Below are 21276 nucleotides of genomic sequence, written 5' to 3'. Positions count from 1 at the left end.
AATGGCACACTGGCTAAATGTGACACAGTGGCTCTAAAGTGGCACAGTTTGGAAACAATAACTCCGACAGCCTTTTCGAGGCATTGCAGAGGACAACATGTGTGTTCCAGTGCCTATGGGCGAAAATTCTTTATATATATTCATTAATAAAAAACTAAGAAATTATATCATATATTATAAGAAACAAGGAGTGATAATGAGAGACAATGCATTGTTTTCTCTTAAAGATAATATTTCCAAATTATTTTGATACAAATTATGTGAACTTGCATCCCTACCCATTAAACTAAAATTATATTTATTCTTGGTAATAAAAAAGTTCCTTTGATCAGAATTGTCTTACTCTATATTGCATGTTTAATTTTGTACTTCGAGCCGCTACGAAACAACTACTGTCACAAAATGTAACAACCATATTGACCTTAATTTGAATCTGTCAAAACATCACATTCCGTTAGGCCATAATTTTTAGCACCTTTGTGTTACGTTAGTTGCTCTCGCTTCCAAACAATAACTGTTCCCTATAAAATAAACAAACCAGTTTACAGAATGACATGAAATGACGAGAACAAACAAAACACTAATGAAAAATTACAGAGCTAAAGGAGTACCAAAATGTGACGTCATTGCACTGAAAGCACTCAATTTGAACATCGGTGTGTTAAGCAAACGCACAAAAGCAAGAATTTTTTCTGTTGGGGAGATAAGTGTCTTCTGTCGAGAAAGCATGGATCATTTGTGCTAGTTCAGTTTTGGAAAAGATCCAAACCTAGGGGACGGATCAAAGAATTTGCGGTACTTTATATTTAAAGTTTATAAATAATGTTTCCACTAAATTTGGATCAAAGAACCGATTGTGTGATGGTGTCAAGACAGGCATCTCAAATTGGAGAGGGCTGTGCTATTTTAAAATCGAATGCGAAATACGTTTAATTGTCTATTAAAGAGAAAAAAGTAACTTTTGAGTCTAATCCTTTTACGTACGGAAGAATCGAATTCTAGATTATATTTGCAAGACTGACAGTCTATTCTTTTGACTCATTAATAGAGCAACAAAACATGGCAAAACATTGCGTTGCATCAAACTTGTCAAAGATAGATTTTCTAAAATGGCTTGAGATATAGTACTATATAACCGGGGTATTAAGTTTAAATGTAGAAAAGCTGCAACGAAATAGTCGCTTGGTCTTATGGCACGTTTCGTTCAGCAATATAATTGTTCAAACTAGGTTTTCCACTGCTGGGGCGAATATATATCTTAAAATGGAATGCAGGAAACATATTGATACATAAAAATTAAATGAATGTTAACCAAAAAGCTTACCTCAGTATCACAAGACGCTAGCTGGCTTTCATCATAATTCCAACAGACATCTAAGACAGGAGCCGAGTGGCCTAACAACTTGTTCAAACATCGCTGATCTGCACGTTCGACGTTATAAAAATACACCGCCATATCTTCACTTGCAGTTACTAAAAACAAATTCAAAGATAAATGAATTAAAGCATGAGCAATTTCATCATCTTCAGAACTTTGCCTAACATGGACAAAAGTTTATCAAAAGATCATCTCAAATGAAAACTTAGTCTTCAATTTTGTCGTGCAAATAAAAATCTAAGCATCGGCATCGGTCCCAACTATCATAAGCCAAATCTTGTTAGTCTAATTTCGAGTAATTTTTAAAAAGATTATCACATTGCCTTCTTGATTCTATTCAAAGAGATTTGGACTCTTTTTAAAACCGAGAGTGTCAATAAAAAGGATAAAAAATTGACGCAGAAGTATAATATATATATATTTATTTCAATTAGTTTTGATCTTTTGCATGTTTAGCCCTTCTCCCAAAAAAAGATCTTTACAGCCCTTCTTAATCCGTAATATGTTTCGCCGTCCCTTATTACAATAGAATAGCTAACAAATTTACGAATATGGGCCTGACAAATCAAGGAAGTGGTTGCAAGCATGACTTTCAACTTCTAGTTCTTAGAGTCACTGTTTCTTGGTGCATTTCCTCAAAGTTTTGTTCGCTTATTTTTTATCTAGCTCTCAATTAATGTAACAAGATGCTGAATCTACCAACCATTTCTTTGTCAAATATTCCCTTTGGTTTTAAAGTATACTGAAAATCTCCCTCAAGCCCACTGCAAAATTTTCTAACGCGTAGATGAAAAAATATTTAAATGCATACCAACACAAGCGCCTTTTCGGAGTGACATCAGCGGACAAAACGAAGATCGAATCATGTGTTTTTTATGATGAACTGGGAAGGATGACTTTAGTTGCAGACTGCCATCGCTGCTAGTGATTCTGAAAATGGAAAATGAGATCAAAATCATAGTTCCACTTTGTAGTTGCAACTGGGATTTTATTCTTGAACAATGTATTAAAATTACGAGCTACGTGAATGGAATACCAAAATTGTTAGGTGGGTGCTGGTAGGTATTCCCCTCGCCGTTAAAGGCCTTTTTCCTTGTAACTTTTACCCGGGAGACCACAATCCCAGTAACTGACAACAAACAGAAAGAATAAGAAATAAAAAGAACAGATAATTACCCGTAAAGATATAGACGGTTGTTCATGCAATTGATTAACAGTGACGGGTCACGTGCCTCTCGACTTATCCATGTGCGACAAGATATTGACGTCACAGGGCATCCATCCGCAATAATTATTCTGAAACATCAAAATCAAAATGGGTTATGATCGGCTGACATATTGGAAACCTAACAACCGCATGTGCATGTTCGATAACGATCTTGATAAGATACTGCGTAGCAAAGCATGTATGAATTTGTGCTATCTGTTAAGGGGCCACCCCCCCCCCCCTCCCAAAGCCCGGTCCCTAAACGAGAAGGAAGAGCTTCCTTATCAAGAGATTTAAGGACAAGAGGCTTGAAAGGCAGGGGGCTCGATCTGCAGAAGGTTTAAGATGCAAGAGGATTTGTAATCTAGAAAAGAAATTACAGCGCTTGCATTGGCACTCACGGCTTTAGGCAGGTACTAAATAAAGTATTACCTACTTTACGCCCTTTTGCGACTGAAAAAATCCTTTTTTTATTATTTGCATCTTCAAGAAGTTCCGGTTTTTCTATATAATTTTCAATCGACAACAATCTCCTCAATTTGCCAAAAAATCATTTCAGCCTGAAGGAAAGTTGGAACTTGAAAAAATAGGAAAAAAGTGAAAAACTGACAATTCGCAAGTCTTTTAAACCAATAGCCTACCTCCTTGTTCGTTGGAGCTTGCCTAGCATGTTGATCGAAAAAGCAAAAACGGAGCCCTAAAATGAAGTGAAAACCGAATTAAACAACACACAAAAAAGGAAGGCGTTAACAATCTAAAAAAGTAATGCTACAATAACGATAGTGACTCGTTCAATGTGAAGAAATACTTTGCATCATAAACACCTCATGAAATAAAAAAGGACTTGATGCTGTCAAAACCTTGATACAAACGACAAGATTCATAGAACTGTGAGACGCATGTAAGAAATTGTTTAATCTTAATGCAGTTATTTTCTTTTTGCCTTTCATCATCTGTCCAACACTATAGGTTCAAATGTGCAATATATTATAATTGAAATTAACAGGGTCAAACGTGCTACTCAGTGCAATATTTTGCAAAACTTTGAATCAAAACTTGAAAAAGGATAGACCAAAGGGCACCCATATATGCTAGATGAAAAAACGAAAAAAATCAAAAGGATTTTTTAAAGATATTTTTCGTTTCTCCTGAATAGCTCAACCTTAGACACTCCCTTTCCCCTTCTCCCACGCTCTGCAGCACAATTCGTAGTTTTACATAAAAAGACATTTTGTGAACGAAAGATAATAAGACGCTATGACGCTTCGAGCATAAATCTACATAGGGTAAAGAGTTAGTAAAACACAAATATTGCGTTCTTCGTAACCAGTATTTCATTTTTAAATCTGATTTACCTTATCATCTCCGCTCCACAAAATATTGCCCGATGTGTCAAATTCCAGAGCACGTACAGGGCCTAAGGCCTTGGCACTTCCACCCTAAAAAGAAAGATTTATTTTCACAATTTAGACTTTCCCTAAAAACTAAATAATGATTCAGAAAAACATTGGTATGTTATACACTATGACACTTTGAAATGAGGAATATATTAAAACTGTGACTAAAAGTTGCTTATTTTACAGTCTGAAGTGCGAAATCAGAGAAAAGAATCTCATTGGCCCATGAAAACATGAGTCTATATATGCGATGTATTAAACATTAAATATTCTTGAAAAATCATTTGTGTTACCAATAACCAAAACTCTTAAGTCGTTCCCTCGGGCTTCCATTTCTTCGAAAGCTTGCCTATTCTTTACTGCCTTTTGGGAATTCTTCTCTCAAATATCAAATTCCCTGGGGTTCTTTCCATTAAAAATTCTAAACTATTTTTTGCCAATTACCAATAATTTTTAGATAATACAGAACCAAATAATGTCTCAAACTGGCATTTTCCTGTGTTTAGATTTCTATATCATTTACATTTAGGAAAATCTTTACACGAGAATCTTTATGCTTTTTAAGAAAGATCAAAAATCCAAAATAAAGGAATTTTTTAAAAAGTAAAATGTCTAGGACTATTAAAAAGTTCTTCCTTTTGCCAAAAGACCTTGTACTTCTGGAGAATTGCAGAGTTTACCAAAAGAGCCACGAAAACTTCCGTTGATTTAATAATGTTGCAGATTGCTTCATCATCAACCCGCACAAAAATTCCTAGGGTTTTCGACCTTAATAACACTTATCTGCAAAACTTTTAAAATTATGAAAGAGACTTTTTCTGTAATAAAAATTCATCAATAAAATAACTTTACAGTATATAAATCTAGCAGTTTATGTTTTACGAATGCTACTTGCCTTTGCACATTTTCCAGTTGACATGTTGAAGACTTGAACGTAGCCTTTTTGATTTCCGGTCTGTTTATCATCAAGGCAACTTATTATTACGCAGATTCTATACATTTATCAATCAGAATACAAAATATTGATAAGAGCTTTGTTGTTTTTAAGTATAACTACTTATTAGTTTAAACTGTTTTGTAGATAGTATTGGCCATAATACCATCCTGTTCATTAGGATTATCATGAATATAGGACCACAAATCACAGTCCTACTATTTGTGGTAAATTGAGGGAACCGACAGAACAAAACGCCTATCCTACATAAGATTTGCTAAAAAATGCCATTGCTTAGAACATTCAATATGTGTTACGAAAAATCTGTTACAGTCTGAAACAAATATAACATAATAGGCCGTTTTTGTGGAGGCTAACTTGTTAGCTGCAGTCAACCAAGGACACGCATAATAGGGTAGCCTGTCAATTAAAACACTTTACACTTTAACCACAGCAATCATGTTTTTGGTCTCTGTAAGAACATTTTGACCCCAAATCGAGAAATTGTTAAACGATCTGCATGGAAAGAGCCGAAAAGCAACCTCTCACAGATTTATTCAAGAAGAAGATTTTCATAAGATGATATCGCCTTTTGTAGACAATATAGGGGCAATACAGATATTGTGAAGCCGAAATTTTCAGCTCATTTTCGATGCCTTCAGAGGCAAAAAAGGGAGATGAAATTACGCAATCTAATGATTTCAGATAAAAAGGATACAACAATGATATTGTTATTGAGAGGAACAAATCGACAGGATAGGACCGCGGCATCGTATGTGTCTGGGAGAACGCGCACGTTTTGACCAGATGAACTGTCCCACACTCGTGCTGTTCCATCCAGCGATGCAGACACGATAAAATCGTTGGATAACGACCAGTCGAAATCTGCAATCAAAAAAGGCAGCTACTTAACGAATGGCAAAATTCAAAACAACGTGCAAAAGAATAGACAGAAAACATCAAAATGCGTAAAAATGGAAAAAGAAGGCCGTGGTTTGCCTGTATATGCAACATTTTATCATACTTTGAGACATAAAACTTTGAGACAGATCTGAACAACTTTGGAAAGCCGGGTGGCTAGAATATGACTTTATTTGTTCTTTTTGAGCTAAAAACATTTACCAAAGCTCATTATCAACGTACAGGGCCAAAGCAAAGACCAATCTTAATTTCAAAAAATTTCTTACGTCAAGAAATTTCAGATTTAAAACATATCATCCGCTGTTAATCAGGCAAAATTATCTCAAACAGTGGCGGACACTTGGGGGGGGGGCGAGGGGGGGCGACCGCCCCCCAATACTTTAGAGAACAATGGTCTTTTGTTCTAAAACAATGGGAAATATGACGTCATCTTATTAAAACAATAGGCTTGCCCCCCCAATATTTGACCAAGTGTCCGCCACTGATCTCAAATGCTGAATTCAAAGAAAGAAAGCAAATATATTGACTTCAATTGTACTGTACTACAAATTGTATTTGCTAATAGATTTCTACCGAAAACGCACAAATTTTATTGCCAATTCAAACCGTATTCTGATTATGAAAATCATTTTCTGTGATAACTTGTGAACAGAATATTTGCCCAAACTCCGGTAGAATATAACGAGGACCTATAAACTGCTCATTTAATCACAAGGGTCTTAATCTCACAGACGATGAAAATATCTACCAAATATTACCCACTAGCTTAGTGCCCGTTACTTAAAAGAACTTTTGGCCTACAAGACCATCAAGAGACTTTGCTAGGAGAATATAAATATTAAAAGTTACATCTATATCAAGTACATATTTGACATGCTTACCCATGACTCCTTTCGAGTGTCCTCGTAACATGCACGTGACCGAAGGTGGCGATGTGCTAAGGTTGCAGATTGAAAGCGTACCATCCATGGAACTGCAGACCAGCCTAAATTTATCGTTGTGTCCAAATTTAATTCCGGTAACTGCAAAAGAAAATTTTATCTCCTTAACTTAAAAAATCCTCTAGTAAATCGATGATTGTTTTATGCATAAAATATCTAAATGCCAACATCATTATCTTATCATACAACTGTCAAAAATGAATACAAAGTCCCTCTACTAAACCGCTCCGAGTAATTAAAATACCGCGATACTTCCAGGAACATGACAACTGAATATTTTAACACTTACAAAGAGAAAGGTTTAACAGTCGCCCGATGTTAGCGTTAAATGTAAAATTAGGAGTTACAACTGAACACCCACTTGAAACAAGCCCCGTGTAATCTGTCCCCGGCGAAAAATTTTCAGACAGGGGAGTCCCTATCAGAAAATCGAATTTGTACCGGGCGTTCCCCAAAGTTCCCCCACGTCTCCAACAAGATATTTTTTGCACCCAGCCAATCTTAACAACACCTCATTCCCTACCATTCCTCGACAAATTTGCTGCAAAATTTGCTCAGAATTGTGAAATTTCTAATTTCTATGTTATCCAACTTTCAGATTTCTAGTTTTGATGTAAACATTTACTTAACACCGGCTGCAGATGCGGTTTAAGTGAAACGCAAAATTGTGCAATATCTAAACTATTTTAATCTAAACAACATTTCTCAACTATGTAACACCATATCTCTTTACTAAGCTATTTACCCTCCCACTTTGTTATCCTTTTCCGCTAACCTAACCTACAAGGCAAGGTCTTAAAACTAGCAAATTGCAATGCAAAACCCTACTTAGATTGCTTCCCAAGCGAAAATCTCTCACACAAATGTCTACTTTAAAGACAGTCTCTCACACAAATTTTACAGAAGATCTTTCTGAGAATTCAAACAACTTACCGGCATCCCCATGCTGATCAAAGATATGAGACATTCCAGCAAACGCATAGTTTTCGCTTAATGATGTATTTCCAGCCATTGCCCTGCAAAAAAGTGAATTGGAGTACATATTTCCATCAAGTGACTGAAAGAAGAAGCAGTCGGCTGAATACTCAAATCAAGGATACTTCTGATCACATAGGGTTTATGGTGGCCTCTGCTCCAGACCCCCGCACAGGCTAGGTTTATGGCTTAGAAAAGTGGTTTACTGAAAATGTGCGAGGTAACATTAAAAACACTAGTCGTCTTTCCTACATCAATATATGAGTACAAGACCTCAACATGCTAGATCTTGAAGTAGATGGACAGCACTTGTCTCTAAAAGGCAGATCATCACCACATGACTTGTTTTAGACACTGATAAGAAAGGTGCACTAGACCCTTGGCCCAACTACAGGCCTTACGGAACAAATTTCTACTGGCTTTTCAGAACAGCACGCTTGTGATCAGAACAAATTGCCCGCCGGGGTATACCTGAACGCCAGGCTGCCTTAAAAAAGACAGACAGTGTCTAGGTTCCCCTTTCCTACGTTTAATATCGACATCTGCTAGCCATCTTAATTGCCAATGAAAAACCGAATAAAAAACACCTCTTTGTGAATGATTCTTTAAGGGTCATTTTCCCCTTTTTTAGGTAAAAAAAGTTGAAGCTAGGCTTTTGAAATGACGAGAACAGCTCTGTAATGCCAAGTCTCTGTAAAAAATCCCTAGAAGTGATTTCGATTGGTCCAGATCTAGCTTGAAATTCGATTGCTCATTTGCTGACTACTACACGTTCCTAGATTCTAATTAACTAACAAGAGTCATAACGAAAATTTTGTGAGTTGTTTTCTATTTCCAATACTTTCTGCGTCTGAGCTTAACTTTTTCTGTCTTCTTCATTTTCTGTCTTCAAAAAAAATTAATCTGTTACAATCACAGCAACATATTAAGAAGAAAGTAGCTCTGGGTTTGTCTAATTTTTGCACCTACAACTTAACATAAAATGTGTTCCTAAATTTTTAAAAGTTTGGAGATAACATAGCGTTTCTGCTGACGGTAAATATACAGGGGGTCGCACATGTCGACGAAAGAGCTGCAAGGGTTTCCAAAAATGCCAGGTGTACTGATGGAAAGATCTACAAAAGAGTTTCAAATCTGATTTGAGCGTGGTAAATTCAAAGATTTCTTTTTGTACTGCAGTCGTTAAAGTATAAAACTTAAAGACAGTTCCTCATGGTTCTGAGGAGTAAGTCAGGATCTAGTTGATCGCAAGTAATGATGAAGGGGGGAAGCCTGATAAATCTGCCTAGAGAAAAGATCCATTTAATGCTTTGAAGGAAGTAGCTAGAAAGTTTATTGCAGAATTCTGACGCCATGTTTATTGGTCTAGGTCGTTGGAAGAGCTTTGAAAGACGAGAGAGTTCAAAGTCTGATGCTGAAATGGGCTTTCATTAAACGGATCTGTTCGATTATACATCTCGAAGGGACAACTTTAAATACGGCTTTAAGTAACCAAAAGCCTATGCAGGGAGTGGCTAGCGGGGGATGAAGAGGTGTGACACCTTAAAATTCTTCATCAGTTGGTCGGAAAATCTTCAGTCGTTCCACAAAATCCTTAGTTGGTCGATAAAACGCCCTCTCGGTAGATTAAATAGCACCCAAATCTTTTCATAGATGTCTTGGTCGGTAAACATTACATCTGATGACCCTCCTCCCCCTAGTATGGAAAGTCAAGTTAGATACAGTACTTCTGGTATGCAAAACTTCTAACTATACCTGCTGGCTGCTGCATCTGTGGTTGGGATAACACCTTCTTTCTTTTCGTCAGCCATTTGCTCATTCTTGTACACGAAACCAAAGGAGCTTCCACTGCCGAACCCTGTGCTACCGAATCGCCGGTGTGTGGGGCGGAATTCATGTGGCGATGAAGGATCGATATGGAGATTATCAAAACTGGCCTAAAATCAAAAAGAAGGCCCTTGTAGATTTTTGCTTGAAATCTGTATACTGAAGGTAATCAAAGTAAAGAGAAGCGAGTGGGGTCAAAGGGTGCTGGGAAAATGGGGGTGTTGGGGAAAAGGGTGTGTTGAAGGAAGAGGGGATGTTGGGGAAGATGGAATGTTGGGAAAAGCGGATTGGCAAAAACTTATACCTAAAAACACTGCTTCAGGTTGGTTTGTAGGGTTACGTGATTCAAAAACAGCTATCCTATTTCTAAGTCTCTGCCAGTCTGAGCATAGAGGGGGCTTTCTGCTTTTGTTGGTTGTTATTCGATTTTTCATACTGGAAATGCACAAAAAGTTTAAATTTTCAAGTGTATAACGCAGAAACCACAATATATGATGGTCAGATCGCAAAAACTAAATTAGGAAGGCAATTCAAAACGAAAAATTTCAAAGTGCCACAGCAAAACCCCAATTTCTTTCTTCGCTTCTAGAAGGATGTTGATAGTTCCAAGGTTTTTAACGGAAAAAAGAAGGGCACTGGCAATTATCAAAGGGCTATTCTACGGAATTTATTGTTAGCACAAGAAAAATAAGAAGATTAACATCTTTTTCATAATGATCATTCGGTCAATGAAATATCCGTTTACCTCAATAGAACTTGTTCTGCTTCTTAAACTGCTCCTGAAATCAGAGACCAAAGAAAAATTACCTTCAAAAAGGTTGATAGCAGTTATTGAATTTAACTTCAAAAAGCTTGAAATCAGTTATTGAATTTACCTTCAAAAAGGTTGATATTTGTTATTGAACGTATTAAGAAAATATTAAAAAAATTTAAATGAGTTCTTTCTTTTTCTAAACTCTAATTAAAACCACTTCCTAGCCAGAAATTAGCTCTTCTGTGTTTCCCTGGAAACATGATTGCATTCCTTCCTTTCAAAACAATGGTGTTCAGAAAAAAGAATGAATGAAACAATGGAATATATCACCTTATACACACCGAGGGGCAAATCACTCCAAGAAAATCTCGTACACCTTTTGTGAAAACCCTATTGTTTTATCTGAAAATATCTAGAAATCCTTTTGTTTTAGGGAAAATCTCGTACGCTATTTGAAAGAGTGAACTGCCCCTCGATACACACCACATATATGCACGATATTTATGCCTGATGCACGATTAGCATCAGATTTTCATGAAAGCCTAAATCGTGCAGAGTAAAGAAGCGATGCTAACATATTCAGAGTAGGTTATGAATTGATTGATGGTTAATTAGGAATTCTGATGGCATGTATGTGACCTTGGTCACAGTACATTTTGCAATCATCAACAGTGTGCAGAAGTGTTCTGGAAGAAGAAAGAATTCAAAATCTGATGCTCAGTTAGGCCTTCATCTGAACAGATTTGTTCGATTACACAGCTCAAAGGCACATTCATGGCTTTAAGTAACCAAAGTCTATGCAGGGGGTAGCTAGCAGGAGATAAAGAGGGTGTGACTCCCTCAAACTCTTCATCAGTTGGTCGGCAAATCTTCAGTTGTTCCACAAAATCCTTAGTTGGTCAGTAAAACGCCATATCAATAGGTAAAATAGCGCCCAATTTCGGAGTAAAGAAGATATGCTACCATAATCAGAGTAGTTTATGCAACAGCATGACTCTGTATTTCTGCATGTAAACAAGACCTAAACAACACCATAAAAACACGCTCAACCCAAATCAAGAAACAGCATCACAGTTATCAATTTCCCGTAAGTCTACCAGTATCAATCTGGGCAAAGATCCATTGTGATACAAATGGTCTATTTCAAACAAAGTCTTTGCCATAAAGACTACATCCTGATCCACACCAGGTAACTAAAGACAAAATTACACTATCATCTTCAGGTACAATTTGCTTCACATTTCTTCAGTGATGATAAACAATGAGAGAATGTGATAGCGTAAAGTGCTTTAAAATTTGTTTGTAGTTGCTCATAGACCATTCTTAATCCTTCTTGCAGAATTTCAATTTGATCACTGATCAAATTGTTCAGCCCTTCCTTCAAGTTTTTCAAAAAGGCCTACAGTGGCACCTTTTAAGCTTACAAAAACAACACACACAAAACTGGGCCTTTCCTGTTCATAAAAGTTTTGAAAACAAATTAGAAAATTTTCAAGTGACGATGAAGAGAAAAGGCTGCAGCTGTTATTCTTTTATGGTGTGCCTTGAAGACGAAGCTGACAAGAAAATGAAGATCATGTTGGGTAAAACCATGGCTTGGAGTAAAAGAAGTCAGCTTGTATACAAAGTGAGTCAAGGAGCTAATGTTGGCAGAAAGTTTTGATTACAGATAGTTCATGAGGATGAATACACAACCTTTTGAAGAAATTTTAAAGAAAATGCATGAGATTGTGTGATGAAAACACAGTGGCAAAAGCAGACCAAACCAGAACTCGATAGCGCCTTTGAAAAACTTGAAGGAAAGGCTGAACAATTTGATCAGCCATCAAATTGAAATTCTGCAAGAAGAATTAAGTAATGTCTCTAGCGAACAACTACAAGTAACTATAAGTAACTTTCAACGTGCTTTGCATTATCATATTCTCTTGTTGTTTGTCACCACAGAAGAAATGTGAAGCAAATTGTACCTGAAGATGATCGTGTAATGTAACCTTATGGGAGTTGCTATTTTAATATTAAGTCTCATGATAACTGACCTCACACTTCCAGCTACAGAGATAGGACCATATTTCCTTGCCAGCAATTGTTTTCTCAAACCAAAGTACTTTCTTCTTATGCTTGGATCTTTCTGTTGAGAAAACATAAAATTGAAGATTTGGTTCAAAATGCCATTTAGATATAAGATTGATGACAATATGTTTTGTATCTGTAGGAAGTTTTAAATTTGAATCCCATAACCTGAAATAACCCATTGAAAAAACTCTAACTATGCAAATAAGTGAAACATAATAAAAAATTGGCCATGAAAGATTGAAGTTGTTTAACAGATTACTGCTATATTAGGCTGCTTCATAAAGTTATGAACATAGAAAAATAACAGCAGTTTGATTGGGAAAGACCCTCTGCTCATGTGGCAGTACCTCAGCTAATTTGTAGCACATTTAACTGACTTTGCACAATATAAGGTATCCCATTATGTTTATTGTTTGTTGTCAAAAGTGTAAAAACTCAAAAAAAGGTGTCCATGATCATTGTCAACAATGTCACGATTAAGAACTAAATTCATGGACTGTCTAAAATTTAGAAGCTTGTGACTTTATGGAAACAGGTCAGATGCTTGGAACATTTAGCAATTTGGGATGGAAATTCTGCTGAAGTATACATTGATGTTTGAAGGTCTGCTTCTCTTCTCTAATATTATGTCTTTCATCAGGCCTGGCCGTTTGAGGCAAGCGATAGCTCGCGCTCGCCTCCACGCTCCCCTCGCAACCTGAGGCGAGCTATGAATTGCTCTCCTAAACAGAACATGAAGGGAGAATCGCTCCCCTAAAATTTCCATTCATTTGCCCTTTTCCTATTCAGAGAACCCTGAAAACGGGTTAATTGGCTTATTTTTGTAACAGCGATTTCTCCCGTCACTGCATTTTTTGCAATTAACTTTTTGCTTGTTGGGCGGTTTTTGTTATGATATGCATAAACTTCGATCTATTTGGAAAAGGATAGTTAACCGAAAGGTACGTTTGTAGCGATTAGAACCTTTCGATCCTTAGAAAACAGGAATATTTTTGGAAGGAAAGTCGACAAAATGGGTAGGAATTGTAGATTGGGGATATAATAAGACAGCAGGTCCCTTCCAGCAATAGAAACAAAACTATCCCTCAAAGAGAACAGGGTACTCTGTCTTGCAGATCAAAAACGACAACCAAAACATGGAATTCCACTATCCAGCAGCATTTACTGAAAAACCCAGATTGGGTGAAAAACTATAACGGCGACATGTTTCGCATTATTGGCAAAGCCTGATCATCGTTCCATCTATGTAGCAGTTTGTGAATCTATCTACTATATAAACATGGCCGACTGCTTTTGTGTAGACATAAGTGAGTTCGTTTTCACCTTAGAACTCCGTTGGTAACATTTTCAATAGGAAAGGGGCACTGATTGGACAACCTCAAAAGTCATGTGCTCACGTTTTCTGATTGACCTATTTCGATCCAAAACTGGGTATCTTAGCGTAGAGTTTTTCATCTATGTTCTGACCTTTTATTCTCTGAAGAGTGCTAGACGTATAATTAAGTTTGTTTCAAAATTTGTTTTTTAAAGCCATTTTCAAATTCTGTGCAACAAAAAGATTGTTTTGCAAGAGAATTGTTGTTTTTGTGTTGTGCCAGCTTTACATAAAACGGAGAGAGTCTGTTCTTTCAAATACTTCAAGTAAAGGGGGTGCCTAAGTCACGGTTAAAGCAAATGCAAATTGAAAGAAGTAAAACAGCACACTCCTGACTGAGGCTATTACATTAAGGCAACCAACAGATACTAAAGGGGCTTATTAAGTCATCTGTCGATTGTCTTTAAAGTACATTCTATGTGTTACTGATTTAGCTCGCCTCAGCAAATGAGGGGAGCAATTCACAGCTCACCTATGAAAATACAAACGGCCAGGCCTGCTTTCATGTATGGCTGTTACAACATGGCCGCTTGCTGAATGTATGGCTGAAAATATACTGGCCAAGAAGCCACTGTGTCTTGAAAAAACTTTATCTATCATCGCGACAACAACGTACCGAAACGGCTTTGGCGGCACTTTAGAACATAATTTTGATTGACAATCCCTATACTGGGGCTTGACCGTATACTGGGGCGCCCTATACTGGGGGAAACGTTACCAACGTTGCTCTTATTACCTGATTAAACTTTGAAAGTACAGAGATGGATTTCATCGTATAGACTTACGATCTCCCATACACCTCAAAAATAACTTATTTTCATCTTATTGCCATCTAGAAACAAGCAGCTTGCAAACTGGCCCCTTTAGTAAACAAGCTTGACCAAATAAGACCTAAACAAGAATTGTAGTTGGCCTGAATGGCAAAGGTATATTTAATCAATTGCTTTGAAAGCAAATACGTTTTTGAACATGATTTTTTTCTTGGAATAGCAATGCTTCACCTCTGTGTAAACCAGAGTGCAAACTATTTTTTGTGCGCTGGGAATTATTTTCTGTCGCTAACGCTTGCGTGGAAACAAATCATGTTGTTTTAAGTGCATAATAATTATAATACTTTATATGAACAAAAATTACAAACCTCTTTCAGTGCTTTTTCATTTAACAATTGTGTTCTTCTTTTGAGGTATAGTGTTCCTTTGAAAAAGACAGTGTTAAAATGATTCAGTTGCAGGCAGCAATGGCAATAATAATTTGTTTAAGAACATATCACAATGGATCAGTGAAGTGGGCAAGCAACAATTCAATATATCTGCTGTCTTAACTTTCACTTTGAAACTTTTTAGCTTCACTGGGGCTTTTTGTTGTGAATGAATGACCCTCTGCTAAATAAGCTATTTCATTAAATAAACCCCATTCTTAAGTCACCCTCTCAATATATTTTGTTTAACTGTAATATATTACTTGGCTTGTAGACTTTGCAGCATTTAATAAACTGTTGCAATTACATCAACTGCTTTCTATAATCTCCTTTATTTCATTACCATTTTATCTTTTAACATTTACCTCAAACTTTACATGAAGTCTTTCCTGTTATGGTTTCTCTAAGATTATTTATGGTAGATTCAAAGAACCTTTTTATGAACATGTCAAGGTTATTAATATTTTAATGGGTGTCAGGTCACAGAGATACTTGAACAATAGGGAGCAGAAATAAAACATAAATTCAACAATTAATGTGTCCATGGTTGTCTTTGTTTGCAGCCTATTATAACTTGCATCAATTCGTTTCTGAACTCGGTAATTAAACTTCGTGATTATACTCATTTTGAACCATAATTAAATTTCCCTAGTAATGAAATAACATCAAGAGAATCCTATCATACTTTATTTATCTCATAGTTTTAGGCTATCATTTCAATAAATTAATTTTCAGCGATCACATTTCACTCCGTTTATCACAAGTTACTTAACAAAGTTTGTTCCTGGATGGGCCTAAGAATAGGATAATGTTGACCGCCAAATACTTACGCAGCTGTGGGTTGTTGGATGACCTGTAAGTGTTATATCTTGTGTCGATCGCTAATATCTGCTGTGCAGTATTCATACGGATGCCCTACGGTTTGAGAAGAAGTAAGGCAATTCCAAAGGTTGAAAAGCGGAATTCTACACCATTGCCATTTCACTTATCTTCTCTCCACGAACTTCTGCGACCTCGACTTGGATATGGAGTGCACCTTCGCAGCATCAACCGGTAAGTTGCTTACAGATTGGAACGCTGGCTCGTAAAATCGACAATTCTTGGGGGACAACATAAACGTGCCACCATTTCCCAAACAGAGGTATGTGCCCCTCCCCCAGCATTGAGGAACAGAAAAGTGCAATTTTTAGCTCACATTGGTTTCCCTTTTAAAATAACTTTTTTCTCTAATCGATAACCTTTGGTGTGGCTTGCAAAGAAGAAAGCCATAAATTCGGTAGATTATTCCAAATTTTAAGGTTCCTTTTCTTAAGTTACCTTAAATTCTGCCTAAAAATATTGTAAACTCTTATGCACTAAAAATACGGGTTGCTTTCATTTTATTCACCAAATTAATAAAAATGAGATGATATACATTTAGGGGCCCTATATGGAAATGAATATGGATATGAAAGTATTGTAACGGTTTCCGCAGTAAGAAAGGTGTGAGAAATTAAGGATTTCAAAATCGCATGAAAGGGGAAAACCTATAATAGCATGCAGATATTTGCATCGAATTTTTGGTGAGCAATTAAATATCCAACCACAACTTCCATTCAGAAGGTCAAGATTATATTATTAAGCGAAAAAACGAATAGAAGAGAGATCGTGATGCTGTCAAACATGAGTCAATTAAAAGTTATCTGTAATATTGCCCTGCTTCTTTTCGCAATTTTGAGGTTTACAGAACGAAAGATATTTTTAACAAGAATATTTGAGTACTGGTTCAGACAAGAGGAGATTTTTCTTGCTTTGTGTTTCTTAAGGTTTCTTTCCAAGGACCTCTTTGTACTTTTCATAGTCCTGCATCATAGTCTCGCATTTTTTAATTTGCATTATTTTGATTTGAAGTTGTATCTGACAGAAAGTTTCATTACACTGCACCTGGCAAGCTACACATTTCATTGCGAAAAATGGTCCTCAATCAATGGCGGCACCAAGGGGGGTTTGGGGGGTACTCCCCACTTTTGCCAGAATATAGTTTACATGTTTCGTCTAAAAACGGACATAAAAGCGCTAGGTAGGGGTTTCCTAAGGAAAATTAGCCTGGTACAAAGCACTGGAACGAGGCAAATGGGGCGTGGTCTCACTGGCCACGCCTATTACCCTCCCACTTTGCAGTGACGCCGCCTTTGTCCACTGGTATTGTTTTCTTTCCGTCTCTCACTGTCCCTAAAAACTAATAATCTCTAACTGTACTCTACACTTTCTAAATTTCTCATTGAAAATAAATTGCAAATAAACATGCAAATTTGGACGATTTCCTCAGTGTTTCTCGGCGTTAAAATAGAGCATTTAACTCGGTATTTTGAGCGTTTCATGAATCTTTGACTATTTATCATGACTATTTATCACTTTTCATAAACAAGATTCTAACATCAATTATTGACACAAGAAAGATAATGGGATGGGGTAGATGTCCATAGGTCTTAATTTAACAAGTACATGTATATACTTGATACTTTGCATCAAGCTACAAAAGCTTGCATTCAACGTCAAACCTTGACCAGGATTCAGTTACATCGCTTCATCTATGAAAATTACTGCCCACCCTCTTTCTTACTTGGTCGGGAGACAAAACCTTCTGTCCTCTGTTTCGAAACAATGTCGCAGGGTCAGAGCACATGCGCATTAATAACAGTATTCGCACAGCTGTTCTGTCTGGGACCACACAACTTCCCGCCAGTGCTTCAAGTGATGTCACAACATCCCGCCAGTGCATGTCTGGAAGACGGGCATTGACACATTTCTTTTTAGTGCACCCGGAAATTCGGCCAAGGTCCTAGAATTCGATTGCACCCCCGACTCTGTCAAAATGTAAGAATACAGATTTCTCGGAGCATGCAAGTACGTCGTTTTGTCAAATGTAAAATTATATTTTCTCTGCCAATATGTCAATTAAGTCTTGTTTACATAAAATATGCATAAATTCAAAAATTCAATAGTTAAGTCTCTTGCACAAACTTTTTCACAGAAATATACTGCCAGTATCTTTGAACAATGCAGAAAATTCGAACGTCTGTTCATTCCCAGAGGTAGTGCTAGAATTAAGGAAAAATCAGAATTCAGAAATTTATTTAAATTTGTATGAAGTAAATATGAACGTGACGATATTTTTTATATGAAACCTCGATTTCCCAAAGCTCAAAAAAACTCACTTACAAAGATTGTTATACCATTCATCCGTTGCACATTTAAAAATCATTTTAAGAAAATGTGGTGCCCTTTTTTCGATCAGCTTGGCTACCGACCCGAGAGAGTTTCTTCTTAAGAATTCTACTTCAAAGATACCAACAAACGCCATTGTATTTTATTTTTCTTTCACTCAATGTGTTTTTTGAATACTATTTAATATGTAGTTTTTCAATGTTGTACGACATTAGATTGCTTCTATGTAGCTGTCTAAACTCAATAATATACTGAAAGTAACAAAAAACTAACAGACAAGAGGATACAGAAATTTTCTAATAATTTAAAAAGATTGGCCAGACACAAATCACATTTAAGGGGCGAAATTTGTATTTAAATTGTTAATGATACCTAAGTATAAAGAAACTCGAATAAATTATCTTGAAATGCATACCTTTCATTTTTGGGTTCTGATTCGTCACTATCACTGAAAAGATCAACCAAGAAGTCTGGATGTTTATGCTCCTTCTTTTCCCTCTCGCATTCTGATTGCTGCTGAAAAAATTATTTCAGATACTTGTTGAGAAAAACATAAAACTATACTAGTTTACTTTCAGTTTTTAAATCGCCTTTCATGGGGCTAAAGGCTAAAGAGCTTTGTATGGGGGGGGGGTGTAGATTCCCAGATTTGCTGACAAAAATGGCGTCCAAAGTTGCAATCATACAAGGTGGCGAAACTGCTTCCAGTTAAATCTTGAGCCATTTGAGAAAATATAGACAATTCTCAGGCAGAGTTGGAGTTAATAATATAGATGATTTTTTTTTCGCCAATCATATATTTTCGAATTTTAAAACATAGGAGCAGAAATAGATAACAAACTTAGAATCTAAGACAAAGAACCCAAAGTTAGGGGTGTGGGGCCCTAAGTACACTGTTTTGCTACGTCCCTGTAAGAACACAACAGCAAGAATTGCTGCAGATAGGCAACACTGTTTATCTTTTAAACTTTGCATAAACGTTGACTTACTTCTTGTAATTCAATTTTGTCACAAACGGTGGATTTTGAAGCTTCTTGCATCTGGAATTCAAAGTGGTCTAAAAGAAAATGTACTTAAACCAATCAGAATAGTATAAGAAGGCCTCTCAGTTAAATTTTTGAGAAAGACCAAGCATCTGAGAACACTGGGGTTCAATTGCTTTGGCAGAATTTAACAGATTCTTTCATTTTTGGATGGATTCAATAATTTATGTTTCTTGCGATCTTATAAGTTTATTAAAGAGATATAAAATGAAGCCAATTTTTCGCGTACGGGGTTAACACACCTGTGGTAGGATTCTTAATCTCTATCGAAGTCTTTTCGACTTGTTTTGAAGTATCCATTTCTCTTCTACTCATTGTAGCTCGAGACTTTCCATGCGTTTTTGCCCACAGAGACTTCACTTTGCTTTTCAGTTGTTGTTCTGGCAAGAACGGATACATCCTCCGAAGTCTTACGAAGTTTCTTTCAGCAAAAGTCTTGAACCTTTCCTTGTTGAGGGTTGATTTGATTTTCATCAATTGGTATTCACTGTCAATTTGCATCATTTTTATCAAATAATGTAAATTTTAAACCTACGAAACAAAACACTAAATTGGCGGGAAACTCAAATCACGAATAAAGATGGCGTTCGGTGACGTCAGCCCAAGGCTCAAGAAACAATATTTACTTTATTTCAACTAAAGCTAAAAACTCTATATTTGATTTTTCATGATCATTTTGGAAACATTTTCACAAATTGAAGTTGACAAATCTAAAATATGTCAAAGGAAAGTATTTTATGGTAAATATTTCATGGAGAGTTTTGTCGCTACTGCTCTTTGATACCAGATAAGGATTTATCACCCTTATGTCCATTTGAATAGATTTCTTAGAAGATGGATGGAGGGAGGGGGGGCTGGTGGCTCTTGTGTTTTTCTTCTTTCCTTGAGACTACTTGCTTTACATTTGATGCCTAATAATACTCACTGTATCCTTTTAGCCATGTATGGTTCACCAATTTTACTACTCATTTTCTTGGTGACTTTACGGAAATCATCCTATTTGTCACTAATTTGTCATCTAATTGCGTTAGCATCTGAACTATTTTTGACAACACATACAAAGTATTCGAAGGCACAACGAAAGGTCGATTGATACGATAAACTGACTAAATCTATCTTGAGGAGAATTCTTGAGGTAAACTACATGAAAAAAGATCTCTTAGCTGAAAATATTCCAATGTAAAAGTCATGAACTGTATACCATGTAGTTTTACAGAAGGCATATTACGTGGTTAATGCTAATGGTCTGGAGCATAACATGCTTAATGCTTTAAGTGCTGAAATGCAATCAATGTGAAGAATACTCGCATTAAGTAACAGGGGGGGGGGGATAGAGTTGGGACGTTTAGGTGCAAGAAAGGGGTTAGACAGGGATGTATGTTGGGCCCAGTATTGTTTATGTTGACTGATGAACGGGATTAAACTTTTAAATGGGTAAACTTGGTGCGCATCTGTACGACGTTACTGATACTCGCATCATTTGTTTGTGAAAAGAAGCTGCAAAAAGGACAAATGAAAAGTTTATGTTGCAAAGTTACTAGGTAAATTTAAATTAGGGTGCAATTAGGGTAAAGTACTTGCATTATAACTTTAAAAGACACTGCCGACAGAGAAGTGCTTTTACATATAAAACTGAAAATTGGAGTAACTACGTAGAATAGATACACAGGTTTGTTTCTTTAATTCCAAAAAATTTGATGGAAATAAACAGGGAACAATGTAGCCATCACACAAAGTTTTCCCAGGGGGGCTGAGCCAAAATACAACCAATTTCCACCGCCCGTTCCACCGATCCTAAAGTGGGGGGGGGGGGCAAAACAAAGGGGTTACCTATTTAATACCTAAAAGAAGGATCTAATATCTATAGTTAGCAAGAAAAGTAGGGGGCAATGGCCCTGCACCTTAGAGCTCGTCAATTTGCACCCCATAGAAAACACCCTGGTTATGCCATGTAGATTATTAACATTCATAGCAAACATAGGCCAGTTGGGTTTTCACAGGCGTCATGACAGCCAAAGGTTCTACAGTGAGCCTTGACAAGAGAAC

The 21276-nt window shown here is 36.6% G+C and overlaps 2 protein-coding genes across 2 annotated transcripts; both read right to left on the bottom strand.

The window, feature by feature from the left end:
• Positions 1-211: 211 nt before the first annotated feature.
• Positions 212-16006, bottom strand: LOC135691588 (WD repeat-containing protein 13). Its single transcript, XM_065209475.2, has 15 exons — positions 15811-16006; positions 14921-14976; positions 12371-12462; positions 10326-10359; positions 9509-9690; positions 7712-7794; positions 6719-6859; positions 5635-5801; positions 4878-4937; positions 3941-4024; positions 3227-3282; positions 2555-2674; positions 2190-2308; positions 1325-1473; positions 212-521 (listed from the first exon to the last, which is right to left on the bottom strand). Exons 1-15 carry the CDS (start codon positions 15884-15886, stop codon positions 483-485), a joined length of 1458 nt encoding a protein of 485 aa, XP_065065547.2. The 5' UTR covers positions 15887-16006; the 3' UTR covers positions 212-482.
• A 1981-nt stretch (positions 16007-17987) lies between these two features.
• Positions 17988-21207, bottom strand: LOC135692258 (uncharacterized). Its single transcript, XM_065210345.2, has 4 exons — positions 19473-21207; positions 19177-19244; positions 18603-18703; positions 17988-18060 (listed from the first exon to the last, which is right to left on the bottom strand). The coding sequence occupies exons 1-4, from the start codon at positions 19732-19734 to the stop codon at positions 17988-17990; spliced, it is 504 nt and encodes a 167-aa protein (XP_065066417.2). The 5' UTR covers positions 19735-21207.
• Between the last annotated feature and the right edge of the window lie 69 nt (positions 21208-21276).

Source organism: Rhopilema esculentum, chromosome 13 (genome assembly GCF_057945365.1).
Source record: "Rhopilema esculentum isolate cy_ngs chromosome 13, ASM5794536v1, whole genome shotgun sequence".
Lineage (NCBI taxonomy): Eukaryota > Metazoa > Cnidaria > Scyphozoa > Rhizostomeae > Rhizostomatidae > Rhopilema > Rhopilema esculentum.
Note: the sequence above shows the minus strand (reverse complement) of the source record. Positions and strands in the feature narration are given on the sequence as shown.

Excerpts from the sequence above, each read along its gene's own strand:
- LOC135691588 (XM_065209475.2), bottom strand. The coding sequence starts at position 15,886 with ATGAATACTGCACAGCAGATATTAGCGATCGACACAAGATATAACACT. Across the intron at positions 5,802-6,718 it reads ACACTCGAAAGGAGTCATGG|ATTTCGACTGGTCGTTATCC; the intron begins GTAAGCATGTCA and ends TTTTGATTGCAG. Across the intron at positions 3,283-3,940 it reads TGTGGAGCGGAGATGATAAG|GGCTCCGTTTTTGCTTTTTC; the intron begins GTAAATCAGATT and ends ACTTCATTTTAG.
- LOC135692258 (XM_065210345.2), bottom strand. The coding sequence starts at position 19,734 with ATGATGCAAATTGACAGTGAATACCAATTGATGAAAATCAAATCAACC. Across the intron at positions 19,245-19,472 it reads GATTAAGAATCCTACCACAG|ACCACTTTGAATTCCAGATG; the intron begins GTGTGTTAACCC and ends ATTTTCTTTTAG. Across the intron at positions 18,061-18,602 it reads TCAGAACCCAAAAATGAAAG|CACTACCTCTGGGAATGAAC; the intron begins GTATGCATTTCA and ends CCTTAATTCTAG.